This window comes from Labrus bergylta, chromosome 20, assembly GCF_963930695.1.
Source record: "Labrus bergylta chromosome 20, fLabBer1.1, whole genome shotgun sequence".
Taxonomy (NCBI): Eukaryota; Metazoa; Chordata; class Actinopteri; order Labriformes; family Labridae; genus Labrus; species Labrus bergylta.
In genome coordinates this window covers 6,941,472-6,958,338 of record NC_089214.1, presented here as the reverse complement: position 1 = coordinate 6,958,338, position 16,867 = coordinate 6,941,472, and the positions used below count along the sequence as shown (strand labels likewise).

At 41.7% G+C, this 16,867-nt stretch overlaps 1 protein-coding gene across 18 annotated transcripts in view; it reads left to right on the top strand.

Annotated features, from left to right (window-relative positions):
* Nucleotides 1-1,728: 1,728 nt before the first annotated feature.
* scrib (scribble planar cell polarity protein) overlaps nucleotides 1,729-16,867 on the top strand; it is a 62,847-nt gene continuing 47,708 nt past the window's right edge. For 9 of the 18 annotated variants that reach the window (XM_065948570.1, XM_065948569.1, XM_065948580.1 and 6 more), the window contains exon 1: nucleotides 1,730-2,849. In XM_065948570.1, the coding sequence (XP_065804642.1) occupies nucleotides 2,691-2,849 (159 nt within the window). In that variant the 5' untranslated portion in view covers nucleotides 1,730-2,690. Of the gene's footprint in view, nucleotides 2,850-16,867 lie in introns of all 18 variants that reach the window. The other 9 variants (XM_065948585.1, XM_065948586.1, XM_065948584.1 and 6 more) reach the window with 3 other exon arrangements.

The window sequence follows — 16,867 nt, the reverse complement described above, 5'->3', positions numbered from 1 at the left end:
CTCTTCATGAGTCTTGATGTGTCGAAGGCGCCTGCCAGAGGGTAGCCACGTTTAATTGTTTCTACCTTGCTTTTTTTGACAACACGTGGCTCAAATTCACTCATCCTGCTCTATTATTGAAATGATAGAGCTACCTACTGTAATCAGTATAAGATACGTTTTAAAACCCTTATTCAAAATTTGTTTGACGGCAAACAGCAACGTTTTGGAGCTCTTTTCGGTTATGCAATGTACCTGGGCATAGGCGTGTTATACGTGCATAGGATAGGATAGGATAATACTTTATTGATCCCTAGAGGGGAAATTCGGGTGTTCCAGCTGTACAGACAAGAAAGCTCAAAATACACATTAAACAGAATATATAAGATAAATAAAAAAATAGAAATAAAAACAGAGGGTATATACAGTACAAAATGAATGATGAAGTTAACTATGCAGGGAATTGAGGCAGTATTTGCAGAGAATGACAAGATAAAGTGACAAGTGATGATTAAAGTGACTCGGTATGATAAATAGCAGCAAGTAATGTAAACAGCAGAAGAGAGAGGCAGTGTTGTACCACAGTAATGCAGAGTGCAGTTATATAATATAGTGCAATATGAACAATATAGTGTAATGTTATATAATATAGACTAATAATAGAATAATATAGAATGTACAGTATATATGTATATATATAGTGATGCTAAATAATAATAATAATACAATGTTAGTAATGATCATAATAATGAAGCAGGTCATGTGGGTAGTGTTTTTTTATGGGGGTGAAGTTTTAGAGTTTTAAAGTGCGACGTGATAAAAAATGAATCTTGTTTTATGCAGCTAAAATAAAATTGATAATAAAAAAAATAGTGGTTGGCGTCAACTTGCCCAGCCTGTCATGTAAAATGTATGGAAGCCCATTTCCGCCAGTAAAAAAAATAAAAATGAAAATAATAAAGTCTCATAATTTGATAATTTTATCATATTATTTTGACTTATCTCATTATTATGCATTTATATCACATCATTTCGACTTTTTATCTCATTATTATGACTTTATATCTCATAATTTTGACTTTATATCTCAATTATGACTTTATATCTCATAATTCTGACTTTATATCACATTATTATGACTTTATATCTCCACTTTTTATCTCATTATTATGACTTTATATCTCATAATTATGACTTTATATCTCATAATTATGACTTTACATATCATAATTTCCACTTTTTATCGCATAATTATGACTTTATTATCTCATTATTATGACTTTATATCTCATAATTCTGACTTTATATCACATTATTATGACTTTATATCTCATTATTATGACTTTATATCTCATAATTTTGACTTTATATCTCAATTATGACTTTATATCTCATAATTCTGACTTTATATCACATTATTATGACTTTATATCTCATAATTTCCACTTTGTATCTCATTATTATGACTTTTTTATCTCATAATTATGACTTAATTATGAATTTTTTAACTGGCGGAAATGGGCTTCCATAAAAAAAGTAACCGTTTAATAAAAAAAAAAAAAAAAAAAAAAAAAAAAGTGCTTAATTGTTGGTTACAAGTCGAAGTGAACGGGAACCCAACGCTAGGTGGTGCTGTGGTGCGTCCACGACAGAGAGGCGGGAGTACCGTGTGTGGCCTCCGCTCCAGCACACATCGTAGCCCAGCCCCCCTCCCACCCCACACACACACACACACACACACACACGCCAAACCGGCCTGCCTCGGCTCCACAAGGGGAGGGATGCGCGGCAGTTGCGAGAAGCTCTACCTCTCGCTGATTTTTTTCCCCCTGCGTCGCAGTGAAATAACATTTTACTTGGCAGCTTTTCTCGGATGCTGCCACGACACAAAAAATCGGAAGAAGGTTTTTTCGTGTGTTTCGTTGACGCCGGTGTTTCGTTAACGTCCGCTCCGCACAAAGGCGCCCAGTGAGCGACGAGCCGATGGGAGCTAACGGCTACTAGCGTGCTAACAACACAGCCGGTGAGGAGGACGAGCACATCCTCGTACACAGCCATACCCGGTGGTGGTGGTGGGGGGGGTTAATCTCTGCTGACTTCGTGGGTAATGTTAGCTGTTGTGTCGTAGTATTTTTATCCCACACCTATGTCAGGCGGCACTCATGACTAAGACAGTTAAATCAACATCTCCGCATAGCTGGGTCGCTGGCTGCATTTTTGTTGTTGTTGTTTGTTAAGCTAGCCATGACAGAGCTTTCGGTCTCATGTAAGGGAGGATGTCGGCGGTAGCAAAAACAAGCTAACTTTTACTCTGTGAAGAAGTGAGTGCAGGAGTTCAGGATACTCTTCATATCTCTCTCTCTTCTCCCCACCACCACCACCATTCGGGTTCATGTTATTTTTGTAATTCCGGGTTTTGGATGACGCGAGTTGACGATCCTGCAGCAACACCTGAACTGAAACTGGAAATATCGGGGAACACACATCGAGGGGATTATTTTTGTGTCTCTTAAGTGGATTTTCGGCCTCATGTCCAGGATCGCAGTTGGGACACAGTAGATAATTTGACACTGGGTGAAGCCCCTCTCTCTCACCCACCGACCTCTCTCTCCCCCCCCACCACCACCACCACCACCTCTCCCGCTGCTTCAAGCCTCCGATGCGGAGATTTCAGTAGCACCGGCAACCCAGTTCCCCTCCGGCGGCCGGACATGCTGAAGTGTATCCCCCTTTGGCGCTGCAACCGCCACGTCGAGTCGGTGGACAAGCGGCATTGCAGCTTGCAGACAGTCCCCGACGAAGTGTTCCGCTACACCCGCAGCCTGGAAGAGCTTCTCCTCGATGCCAACCAACTCAAAGAGCTACCAAAGGTACGCAAGCAAGCCTCCTGACTTCCCGTGTGTCACCGTGCATGTGTATTCTTCCTGTGTCACCCTATGGATGGTTAGGTGTCTTAACTGGTAACATATCAACACTGTGTCACACCACACTTTGATTTAAGGTAGTCTGCATTAACCTATTTGACAAATCTGTAACTTCCAGAAGATATGAGCAGTGAAATAGCTTGGCTGATATCACCTGCGCAGGTACTTCCTCCTCCTCAGCAAGCCTTCCTTGTTTTGTTTGAAATGGGTTTTTGCAATGCTGAAACCACCTTGTATAGTAATTGCATAGAAAAGTCAAACCACACATAACTGTACCATTTGTTCTCCACACATTTACTTGAATAACAGCATTTTCCTAACAACAAGAACCCATGTTACAGTTAGGAGTTGATCTACTTCATGCTCAGGGGGAACAGCCCTGACCAAAACGGCTCTGGCACACAACACATTGCCCATAGTAATAGCATCGGTGGCCAGTTGGATTGCATGCAGTGTAGGAAGGCATGTGTGGAATGAATTGCAACGATGTCCCCACCCACACTCCCGCTACTTGAATCATGACAAAATTTCCTAAGCGTTTATTTTAAGGGGTGCAGAGCTGTTGTGGGTCTGTTTTTCCTTCAAAGTGTCCAGAGTTCTGGAGTACTCGGTGGCTGGACTGTCTCTTTGTTGTATTCAACATGACATTGTTCATTATGAGGACAAGGCATTGGCCGTGGTCATGATGGAGAAAGGAGTTTGTGCAGACTAGTTAGCAGTAGGCGACATTGTCCGACTGTCGCTTGTCATGGCTTTAGCTTATAGTGAAAGGGACAAGTGGCACACTCACCAATGAAGATTGTTAACAAGCCTTGGTCAACAAAGGCTGGAGTGTTGACGCAGGGCTGCCTGTTACCTTCTGGGAATGACAAACAATAGAACTTTCTTGTGCACGTTCCAGCAATGGATGCATTTTTGTTAGAAAATAAAGTGCCCCTAATTGCTTTAACGTGTCTTAGTTTTTACACATAAGAGTACTTGTTTTAGATCAGTCCCCTCTGAGTATGTTTGATAAAAGATTGCTTTGTGCATAAAAACTCTGGGGACATACAATTAACTCTTGCCTTAAGTCCCCTTTCCTATTTGGACAAAGAGCTACTCATTAAGACACACATACATACAACTGTTTATAAATATACTAGCCAAAGCTGTCGCAGAATTAGCATAAATGACAGGATTGAGTATTTGCAGTGATGCCAAAAAAAAAACAAAAGAGCGAGCTACACAAAATTATGCTGTTTTCAAAATAAATATCTGTTTCAGAAACAAAGCATATCAGTAGGAAAATCAAACCAAGCTGTTGCTAACCCGTATCTCTTTTGTGTTTATTTAGCTTGATTTTAGGATAAGATTCATTTAGTGTTGCTTTCAAACATTTAGAGGGTAGTATCTCAAAAAACAAGTTAACAGACTTGATAAACAATTTCCTATTAAGAAAGCAATGACCGTGTGATGTTGAAATAAAATTGTTCTTGGTGCATTCTTCAGTGAATGTAAGGACTTCTCTTGGCAAAAAAAACAAACAAAATAGAAAGCAAAGTCTGACTTGCCTTAGAAGCTTACAGATTTTGCATTTCATCCACTTAGCTCATACCTGTCAGATTCCCACAGTGTACCTGGTGCACAGCCCCTGAAACACAGAGTGAAGGATACACCGAAACACTCTGGCGCAGACAGCTAACCGCCAGTCTATCCGTGTGGTGCAGGCTTCAACCAGGAGACATAAATGCATGGTGACAGAATGTCTCGTGTGGTCGCTGTGAATGCGTAGCGTGCAGACACAAAGCGTACGGGCCCTCTCTGTGGTCCTCAGAGTCAGCGGGGCTCCTGTGAGGGAGCGGTGTGAGAGGTCATGGCTGGACAGGGTTGGGAACAAGGGCAGTGACTGTATGTTGAACAGCATTAATATAATGAGCTCATAAGTGAGTTAGAGTCTGAATGCCTTTATGCATGAGCTCCTTCCCTTTGACTGTGTCATCAAGTCAGAGATGAGTTTGTGCAGTCAGTCGTCAGCTATTTTTAGATGTCAATCAAGCAATCTAGGGTCATTTTGCTTATCACTTCATGCCATGCATTTATGACCAACACAACACTGTACAAAATGTGGCTTTCCAATTGGCTACACCATCATGTACAACATATGTTATAAAGACTAATCAGCTCAGAGGTGAGACCTTCACAAACTGTCACAGGAATACAGTCAAAAGCAAAACAATCAAAATATGATCCACTTAGATGATAACTTGTTTGGAATAAATTATACATAATAAATCAGTTCAGGTGTAGTGAGTTATTTAGTGTGGTGCTGCTAGGTGTGGATAGGTTGACATAGTATTTGTAGGGGTTTAACATGAACAGATGGAGATTTAGTCGTCCTGACAGTTTCTTAAGTTTACTGTGACTCACCCCCACAGCACTGCCCACCAATCTTGGATTATACCCTCTGCAGTAGTAATGTCTCCATTTGCCACATGAAGAACAATTTAAGTTTGTAAAAAAAGAAAAAAAAAGAAATGGCGAATGACTGCTTGTTTTCGACAGATTTAGAATGAGATTGTATCCGTGCAGTGATAGTACAACATAAAAACAGCAGCCAAAGAAGAATGACTTATCTGGGTAGAAAGAGTTTAGACACCCTGTGAAGTAGCAGCTGGTCAGGAATTCCCCTCATGCACCTACATCTTCAGCTGTTAATGCTGCATTGTAGCTCTGTTTTTTTCCCCTGGCAATAATAAGTCTTTCTTAAGGGTCATTTGTTTCGATTTCTGGATGTTCAATTTGGAAGCTTGATCCAAAGGCAACTGTGGCCTTTGGATCAAGCTTTTAATTAACCATGAGATCCTCCACAGACATCATTCAGGATTTTCACTTTGTGAGTTTTCATTTCACTGACAAGGAGACACAATTTTCTTTATACGTGTATTCTGTCAAAGATTAAAAGGTTGCCTTGAAAGTCTGGTTTAAAGTACAATCTTCACAGTCAATATTTGCCGATACAGCAGCTAGGTTTGCAGTCAAGTAATCCGAACTTCTCCTTTCGGCTTCGAAAAAACTAGCCCTGCCTTGAAGATCATGTTGAGGAATCGGGAATTATCTTTTTAGCATTCTGAAGTCCCATGACAAGTTACAAAGAAGGCCATTCACAGCACTGATTGCCCCCCTTCTCTCAATCATATCCAATGTCATCGCGCTTTGTGTGCACTGCACTGCCCTGACGAGGCGTACATTTAGTCTGCATGCGTATCATGACCCAAGATTTGTTGTAGGTCAGTTCCACCTGCTGAAAAGTACAAGGTTACCTTTTCTTGGAGCAAATGGGCTGCAGGTGCATTACACAAAGAAGAAAATCCAGCTCTAACACACATCCCAGGACATGTACCTGTTTCCTCGTTGTGATAGGGAACAAATCCCTGATGGGTGTGCCCTCCTCATCAGACTTTGCAAAACTGGTTTTATGCATGTCACTCCCAGTATTTTTACGTAATAAGACCTTCCATGTAAACATGATATGTTACGGTTGGATTTCCTATCCAAACACTTGACACAAGCAAACAAGAGAACTGCCACATCAAATATCTGGAAATATACAGCATAACTGCTATCAACGGCTTCCTCCCCATTCATGAATGTCCCCTCCTAATTGGAGAATGAGTTCTGTCGTTCTGTGTTTGAAAAAAAAAAAAAGAGGAAGTATATGTGAATGTACAGTAGGAAAGATGACTGTGCAATCTTTTTAATCCTCAGATGTCACCAGTGACCTGTGTGTGTGCGCTTACAGATCTGTGGCTAAAGGGCAGATTAGGGCTTCACTCGGCCATGAAAATGCCCCTCAGCCCTACGTTTTTTTTTTGAACCTCCCCCTTCTTCATACAGGCTAATGCTTTTCAGTGTATGCGTCCTCTGGGATCCACTTTTCTGCCATTTGCGTCTTTTCAAGCACATAAATGCACTGATAAAAATCTGACTGCCTTTCTCTCTATTCCCTTGTGTATGTTCTCCCTCAGGTCAAAAGTAACCCAAATTAGGCCCCTTCAGTCAGCTCTTGCTCAATGTGAATTGGTCTAGCATTGTTTTGCCAAGTCTTAATACTCAAGTGTGTCTCTGTTTTGTTTGATTTTGTTATTTAAAGGATGGTGCAGTGTAATTGAGAATTGATGATGATCAACCCGTGGTCCTTATAATTCCTTAACGATGTGAGGGGAATGCAGCCTGGCCATGCTTTAAAACCAAAAGTTTGCTGCTTACCGTGGAAAGTTTGGTATAAAAATCTAGGACACTCCACATTGTGACCTCGCTGTGTACTGTTGAGCTCTGCAGTTCATCTCCGTTTCCAGTTAACTCTACAGGAGAGCCCTGGTTTGTCTTTCCCCTGTGACTGGCTGAAGTAGGCTAGCACGTAAGATGAATTGCACCTGCCACTGGCCTCTCAGCGGTAAACCACAACGTTCCTCTGGTTCCGCTCTTTCTCTCACTCTTCTGTCCTGCCTGGGGAATGCATTTTTGCTCCAGAGGTACTTTTATACACAAAGTGTTAATGGATCTAAAGTAGGATTTGTCGTGTGACTGTTCTGTTTTTTCACTCCAGATTTCCCAAATTTTTGGTTGTAAGTGACCCCACCCCCTGAAGAGGACCGCTTGGGAGAGAAAAACAGAAGTAGAGGCTGTTATTTTAGGGACTTTTGTAATAAGGCAAACTCTTTATACAGAGCCAGGCTGTATCAGAGTGCCTGAAAAGTGAAAGAGAGGCCATGAAGACACAGCAGTGTGAGAGATCTGGCTTTCTTTTTGATGCAAGAGCACATTCAGCAGGTTTCTTTGTCTGAGCTGATGACCAGCTGGTCTCACATCCTGCCGCCCCCCTCCCCCAAATCTGGTGGGACAGAGGGGTAAAGGGAGGTGCGTGTTAGTGAGAGAGTGAGTATGCAGTGGTGGGGGGTGTATTTTATTCTGGAGATGGATTAACAGGAGAAGGGGGGCTGTGGCACCTACACTAGAGGAAGGGATCAGGAAGCTGAGCTCCACTGATCCTCGTTCCTCTGGGGCTCTTCGTGTTCAGGCGATCCATGCATCCTCGAGTCTGGGCTGACATGCAGTGTCAGGTGGGAAAAGCCAGAGAAGTGGTCCCAGAGCTGTCTGCCCTCCCCTTGAGACTCCTGTATGGTGTGGATGGATCTTCAGCTTTCTACCTCTGACAAGCGCGCACACACACACACACACACACACACACACACACACACACACACACACACACACACACACACACACACACCAGTCTGAACGCCTTCACTCCCTTTCAATTTAAGATATCGTGCAGTCTTCCTGGGAATGGCAGCAATGCGGGGCTCGACATTATAACTGGCCCGCTGGCCCGGATGAATGATTGATAGAGTCCAGGCCAGCTGATTGCACGTTCAGCTGGCCCGCTCGGCCCAGTTAAAATACAGTTATGAAAAAAAATAGACTGTAACACGTTCTCAAGTTCACTGCGCTTTCCTGTCTTACCGGTGTTTTGGCAGTAATTTTCAGCATCAACGTACAATAAGCGCTCATGTGCGCGTACGTCACAGTTGAAAGGCATCCTGGTAAAGATAAAAGTTATTCACAACGCATCTTAGCCCTTAAGAGAGCTCCTAAAGTAAAGATCTAAGGATGAAGAGTTTCTCACAGAGACAAACCGACGTACGTTGGAAAAGCACTCGTCTCCAGTTCAGTCCCTTTATTATAATCTTGTGTGCTTCATCCTGTGTGGTCCTGTTGACTTTTAGTACAGTGGCGCTTCCTGCTCAGGCCCGGGCCGTCACATGACGTGAGTCAAATGATTCCTGACTTCTCAGTCAGCAGTGTGATTTGGACCTTACACCGGTCTGTACACTAATGCTGCTGTTTCTCACCACTCCTCCATTCAGTCCGGCCTTGGTCACCAGCCTCAAAGGTAAACAGGGAGGCAAAGCTCCTGTGAATAATTGATGGCTGTGGTGGCGGTGGCAGCTGTTTGCGATAGGGGAGAGTCTGTGGCGGTGCTGCATGCCCTGCTGGAGCACTGTGATAGGAAGGGAGCTGTGTTGACAACAGACATTAAGTACACACAGACAAGATGTACAGGGTGATGCCATTTTTCTGTCCCAATTTATTATTGCTGTGTTGATTTCTTCCTCTCAGCAGCATCTGCTAGTTAAATAATTCAATATCAAGTTTAGTTTTCTTTTCATGACTTCCAAAAATAGTTTTCTGACAGCATAAAGATGTAATATGAAATTCATTAAACCGAGGCACTTTGTTGCACTTAAAACCATATAATACCTCATTAGTTTTGTCCTGAGAGAGAGTCCTGAAAAATACAATATCATTTGTTAACTGTCAACAAGGTTGGGCTTACGCAGTCTAACTTGTCAGCAGGATGTAATTGCCCAGCACAAGGATGGTGATTTCCTCTCCTGTGAGCAGTACAGTCTAGGTCATGACGTGCATTGTGTTTATTTTCTGCCCGAGTAAACTATCTGTGTCACTTGAACATTTTCCACATGTTCAGGCCACACACTCGAGAAGTACCCACCCATCGTTGACAAACAAGTGAAGCTTACGAAGTAGTTAAATCAGCAGTGACATTTTCTTTGGGATGGGTTGGTTTATCTGACCTTTTTGAACACACACAAGCTCCGGATCCACCACTCTCAGTATCACAAATGGTCCTTTGAGGTTAATCTGGCAGGGTCCGACTGATGTCACTGTGGGTGTGGCGGGGGGGGGAAGGTCGCCTGGGATGGCATTACAAACAAATGCTAGCCTTTATCTTCTGACCACACACAGTCATTGGAGGCCTCTATCTATCACTCTGAAACCCGATAGCCCTTACATCCTCCACCCTGTGTACCGTCTGCACCTTCGTCTCTCTTATCTCCATCCAATTCAGTATTTACAGTAAAAGATGCCTGCTGTATTTAGAGGAAGGAGACATGTTTTACCAGTTCACAGAAATGCCTGGTAATGTTTATTCAACTGCATTTGTGGGATTGAAAGTTAAACAATTAGCAACGCCTGCAACCACAAAGCAGATCTGCTTTTATACATGTGGGTAGTTGAGTCTGGGCTAGTCGTGGTGGCGGAGCGGCTTTAGATGCACACACTAAGATGTGGGTTGGTTTTTATTTGTAGGGCAACTCAGGCACTCCGTTAGCGTCTAGTACTGAGCTTGCCTGATTTGTTGACGCCAGTGTTTTTCTTATTGATTCCTTTTTGTTGGGAGCGTCTCAGCATGCAGGAAACAGGAATAATCAAGTGAGCCTTGGAATGCCCTGTTTTTGTATGCCATCTCCATTCTGGACGTTGTTTTCTAGAGCATTTAGGGAACATAAAGTCCAGGCATGAAAATAAGTGGTTTGAGTGAAAGTGGCTTGTTTTATTTTAGTTTACTCCCATGCACCCTCTAACACTTCTGCAGTGTTTCTGTTGTATTCCCTCTGGAGCAAACACTCGGTGGCTTGCAGTGTCTCCAACTGATAGAGCTTATGATAAATGATGTAAAGCACCTTGTTTCTGTGTAATCCAACAAGAAGTTTCACCAACCTGAGAAGGAATGTTAAGCTCTTGTGCCAACAGCTGTGTGTTTGCTACTACAATTGCAGTGCTGACACCACTTGAGATCTCTCCACTAACTCAACGCCTGCTATCCACCCCGGAGTGTCATTTGGTTCTATTTGGGGAATATTTTTTCCATAGCAAAGCAATTATGAGTAATGATTGACACTCAACTACTATATGGTAGGCCTGCACAAATTGTTCCATTTTTAATTACAATCATGATTGTGGCCTGCCCATGATCAAAGAAACACGATTGTCTGTCTGTTTGTTTGTTTGTTTGTTTACGAGCGACTTCTATCAGCTCAACATGCTTCCTTTCACTTCTCTTCTCCACACTCACACACTCAACCTGCAGGGCGGCTTCTCTTATCCTCTTTACCTGTAAACTGTTCTGTTGGCAATATTCCTGAACAGTACATTTAAATGACCCGACTGACGTTTAAGTGTTTCACTCGTGACTTTGTTATGACAACAGAGGATTGGTGTGACATCAAACATTTCCCTTTCTTTTGTGTCTCTCCGTAGTTAAGTTACTGTCATTACTTTCAATCGACCAGAAGTTTATTTTTCTCTTTAAAAATAAAAGCACTTTTTAAACATGTAAACGGGACATAAAGTACCCTTAGGGTTAGTCAGTATAGAGTATAAAAGCACAACATTAAAAAACTGTTTGCTGAGAGAATCTCTAAGCTGAGTTGTTTACTTTAACTGGGTTACTTTTAAAAAGCTGTCATATTACACTTACAGATAAGACAGCTGGGCGGCTATTAAATGCAACCATCTACACTTTTTATTTCCTCAATACACGTCCATATTTCATAACAAATCATGCACTATTCACCTTCAGTCTGATTAAATACAGGGTCGTGAACTTTGCAGTTTGAGGGCTCTATTGCAGAGCTCTGCGTGTTTATTTCCTGATCGCTAAAGTTTTCATTGATGGAAAAATTATTTACAACTTATCTAAATTGCTGTCTCGACTACTTCGCCTTCTTATTGATCACACTATTGATTTCGTCTCCTAATAGCCAGTGAATCACTGAATGGCCACGGACTGTTATAGGAACCCCATTTCCTTGTACAAGTGTGCCAGGAAACTGTCATGTTTCATTTGATTATGATATTGCTTCGCTGCATGCTGGATTTTGCAAGATGCCTCACTGATCATTGTTTTGTGAGTGTGTTATAATCTGTAGTCCACCGATGGATCCACTGGAAGAGATTTGATGTCTGTAGACTCTATGGGTGTTATTTACACACAGACCTCCCGGTGTTCTGCTTTGTTTTTTGCAGTGTAGTAACAGACACTATGCTGTTCTGCACCGTTCTGCTGCCTCTTCTTCATGTAGCTCGTAGCTGTTGTTAGCCGTGATGGTGGTTTGGGACAATTTCAGTTAAAAAAAATCTTTAGTTGTTTTTAATTTAATGTTTTTTCAAGCTTTACATTTGTCGATATCTATTTCTTGTGTATATATTTAACTGTGATGTAAGAGTGGTTCGATGGTAAAAAGAAGCATGATATCTTTTACTTTGTACTGCAGGAAGGTGATGGCAGATTTCTGTCAGTGAAGTTTGAAATAAAAGAAGCACTCTTCTGAAAAGTATTAAAGGTCTTGCAGCCTTGCTACAATCACAGAAATATGTCCCCCCCCCCCCAAGCAACATAGCTGTGTCGAAGTTAAGAGAGGACATCAAGGCTGCCTATGAGATGTTGCACGAGTAATTCTGCAGGACGACACATTGTTGTTTTTAAAAATGTAAGTGGGTCAAGGCCACCTGTGTGGAAAAACAAAAAGCTCTGGATTGGGAGCATTTTCTTTACTTTTCTTTAAATTTAACAATGATACACAGTCGTGACTGGTTAGTTGGTTGTTGAGCAAACACAATTATGTTGCGTGTGTGGGTTGTGCCACATGACCAGTTCCAGGCTCCTAATAGAGGTGCTGATTGGTGAATGTTTGTGTGTATGACAGAGAATAGATGAGGGAGGTCAATGGGAAGCACAGCAGGGTTCTTTTGGAGAATAACAAAGCAACACGTACACACACATGTATGTGTCATTCTCATGTGCCAGCAACGAAAAACCAACAAAGCAGTAACGGGTCTGCAGAAAAAGCGACAGCAGCACTTCGTGTTCAGTGTGGCTGCGTGTGTGTCTGTAGACCCCCCAAGCACAACTATTCATCTCCAGTGCAGCAAGAATGCTCTGATTTATGCTTTTTCCACACTTAACCCTTCCCTTTGCTTTGGTCCCAACTGAACAGTGGGATCTGATGACTGATTCAGCGAGTGTTGACAGGTAGACATTGTTTGTAGCAAAAGGTCAGTTATTTTAAATTGAGGAAATGCAGCAACTCACAATGCAACTCTGTGTTCATTCTCTTTGCTTTATTCTCCCACAAGACATCTTTCTAATAATATTTGTTCCATTATGCTTTTGTTAGAGTCCAGAGAAAGTAAAAAAAAAAAAAAAAACAACAACTATATTTAGGGGGCGCTGGTGGGCTAGCGGATATGTCACGCACTCCATGTATGGAGGCTGTGGTCTGTCTCAGCAGCTGCGGGTTCGAGTCCGACCGCGGCCTTTTGCTGCATGTCATCCCCCACTCTCTACTGCCAGCGCTTCCTGTCTCTCTTTGGCTGTCCTGTCCAATAAAGGCAAAAATCGTCCCAAAAGAACTTTAAATCTTAAAAGCTCTCGGTTAAGATGTGAAATCCTGATTTTGAAAATGATAGACTCATTCTGCTCCTGTTTTGATAAACAGACTTGGTTTAAAATGATATTTGAAGTAATCTTCTCTCAAAACTCTCATTATACTTTTTGCAGAAGTATGAAAAAAGTGGCGTTAAGTGTGAGGCCTTGTGTCCTCTTTGTAATCAACTCAGCAGAACTGTGTTTGCTCTGCAGCACGTGACATCCGAGGAAACACAGGCATGCCTGGAATCTCCAGGAGTTTGCCCTGCCCTCACTCCTCTCGCTCACTCTCAAACACTTGAACTTGCTCATTGCACATTCCTGTTGGTGAAGCCCACACACAGGCACTATACTTAGACATAAAACAAAGCATGCATGACACTGACTCATGCACATCTTGTTTCAGTTTAATTCTCAAGGTAATCAAGCATAATTGAAATCATGCCTTGATATATTTGAGCCCTCACTCATTCTAATTGGGTTTTAATTAATCTGGCCCATGAACATCAGGGACTTATAACACAGATGGGAGTACTGGGAAGGAGCTCAGATTAAAGAATGAAGCAGTGGCTAGTTTCTTTTTTGTGTATTTGATAGATGATTTTAACTCATTCAGCAGGCGCAGTCAGTGGCTTATTGACTTTTAGACCAAAATCGTCTGTGCATTCAGACTTGAGCAAGATTTATACTTCATCTTGGATTGGAATTGGGTTCAACAAGTGTATGGCTAAAGTGTTGGAATTTTTTTTTTTACAGTTTGGCCAAAAAGCAAAAGGAAAATTCAATTCAGGGGAACTAAGGATATGTTTGTGATTGTTCAGTAAAGGTGATATTAAATGGGACACATCTTTTAGCATCTTACCTCTTTTTATATTTCAGTCATTTTTGTAGTGTCCTGACTAACAGTAAGGTATTTTCTGTAGTAGCATGAACTATGTTATGCAACTTTTACCCTGAAGTTGGAATTTTTTCTACTTGAGTGGACACGTTTATGCCTCACTTAACCTCTCCCTTGATCTCGTTCTACTGAGTGTTATTCAGAAGCAAATTATTGCAGTTACATATAATGCTTTCATAGGAGGATCTTTTGTGATGTGTTAATCTTTGGATTTAATGATGCAAGCTCTTCGTTTTTAGATATCAGCTTTTGCGGCAAGTTCTCACTTTCTCCTCAGTTTTTTACATTTATTTTTGGGCTTTTTGCCTTTATTTGATGGGACAGTGGAAAAAGTAGAAAATCAGGCAAAGGGAGTGTGAAAGGACAATGCAGGAAAGGAGCCCCACAGGTTGGACTCGAACCACAGCCTCCCACTTGGAGGCCTCATGGGGTGTGACCTAACCACTTGTACAACTGCACCCTAAGTTCTCACATTTCTAAAATCACAGAAGTGTGCAGTACTTGTCCAATTTTTACATTATCTGCAACCGATGTTTAAACAATTAAAAGATTTTCCCTCACCAAATTGCTTTTTTTAAATTGTTGCACGTCTGGCATTAAATAGTTGTAGACTGCATGAGGATTGCTTGGACTAAGTGCAAATTTCCCCATTGTGGGATAAATAAAGGATTATCTTATCTTATCTTAAAGTGTGTTTCACCAAGAGCCTGTGGACAGTTATCAGTTAGTGAGTTTGAATGTGTGAGACCTTTTCTGCAGCTCGGCATTGTAACAGCTCTTTTGAGCACAGGAACAGAATGTCAGGTAAGGTCAAGGACAAGTGCAAATTGAGCATGCATGCGCCATGTTTAGTTGGACTCTGTCACCTCACACTGTGCCAGACAAGGAGCATGGACTGCTGGCACAGATTCAACATGTGCTTCGGTACATGGCTCTAATGTACAGTGTGCTTCCTTTAATGTGCATCATCAGGTTCCCTGGTGGTGTATTTTTAGAACTGCTATCACAAACCAGGTTCATGACGTTGGTCATGCAGAGGAGCGGGGTTTCTCACAGCCACGGAGGATCAGCATGTGCTTAGGGCTAGTGTTTTGATGGTTCCTGACGTTGATCCTCGCTGGAGTCGTGTGGGAGGGGTGTGCAGACAACTCTGTAATCACACTGTCTCCATGACATATTAATGGGATTTGGCACGTGATCTTTAATAACTGCATGCGTTTCCTCTTTGTGATGTTGAAGATAAGCATAGGCGCTAATGTGTTCCTTTGGCTCAGAGTATATTAAGATTGACAATATACAAATGAAATGATCAAACACAAAAAGGCAGATTGCATTACAGTACCTGTTCTCCTCTTTTTGATGATCTGCTGCAGATGTTTGGATACTGTGTTTTGTCTTAGAGCAGATAATGTGTTTGGATCAAGTGTTTTTGTTTCACTGTCATTGAGTGTCACTGGGGAGGTTTCTGCTGCCTTGTTTCCCTGGTAAATTCAGCCAACAAACTCTGGTCTCCAAGGTGATGGATCTCCAAGGGCCTGTAGTTTGCCTGATGCGGGGGCACGTTTACCCTGTGTTTTCAAGAAGAGTCATCAGAGGAGCTAGGGCTTCCCTCTTCTCAGATCTACAGTCTTTTACTGTGCTTACTGTGTACACAGACTAGGCCCTTGCAAATATTCGCATGTATCTGTGGGCCTCTGCCTGAGCCAAACATGTAATGGAGTAAAACAACCTGCTGATCACAAAGGCAAATTGTGTCCTCAGGCTAGAAAAGCAGCAGCAGCCAGACAGAAGATATAAAGTAACACCTTTTTAAGTGGAGCAGTTATTTCTCCACAGAGCCAGGGCTGCTGCATCGGTGACCTGCATAGAGGAGAGTTTTTGCTTTTATCAAACCACTTTGTAAACATAATTTAGAAGGCTTAAATGTCGTTCTGATGAGCTTTACTGAAAACAGTACAAATATAAAAGCACACAACTGTGAATCTATTAAACTGCAAACACCCCATAGCTTAAGAACACACTTCGTGCCATGGATTAAGTAGGTTAATGGATTTTTTTTATTCTCTTGCTATTTTGTGGCATACATGTAGATGATTTATCCCTGACCTTTTTAAACGTATTTACATAAAAACAGTGGGGATGTGTAATCCAGATTGGTCACATTAATGTCGGCTGTGATGCCTGCTGATAGGGTAACTCCAGCAGCATGGCACGGGTTGTCACGATGCCAGAATTTTATATTTCAATACAAGGAAAAATCAAACGATATATTGATACCCGTCATAATGCCCCAGCAACAAAAATACAAGTACATGGCAGCTAATATTGGGCAATTTGTTGTATTTAATCACCAAAAACTTGAAGCAAACTCCTGCACGTTGTCATCAATGTTCTCGCTCACAGTAAACTTGAACCAACCAGTGCATTTAAAACACACGAGCGCTGCTTCTCTTTTTTGCTCTTGGCAGCTTTGGTTTAAAAATATGACTGTTTTGGTACTTTTGGATACTATTGAACATTAAAATAACTGAGATTTTATAATTTCAATACACATGGTATCTAAAAGCATTGATGTATCATAGTTTTTTGACAGCCTTGGAGGATAATTTGAGGGACTGTTAAAACGGTTGTGAATTAATTCTTCAGTTTGAAAGAAACCGGTTCAATTAAACTATTTGCAACTTGTTCCCGTAAACTGAGCTCAGGCATTTTTTGTTTGGCTGTGTCTTTCAATCATTTTTACTGTAGCATAACCTGGTGGTAATCCAACCTTAGCTACTGTAATAATGATTG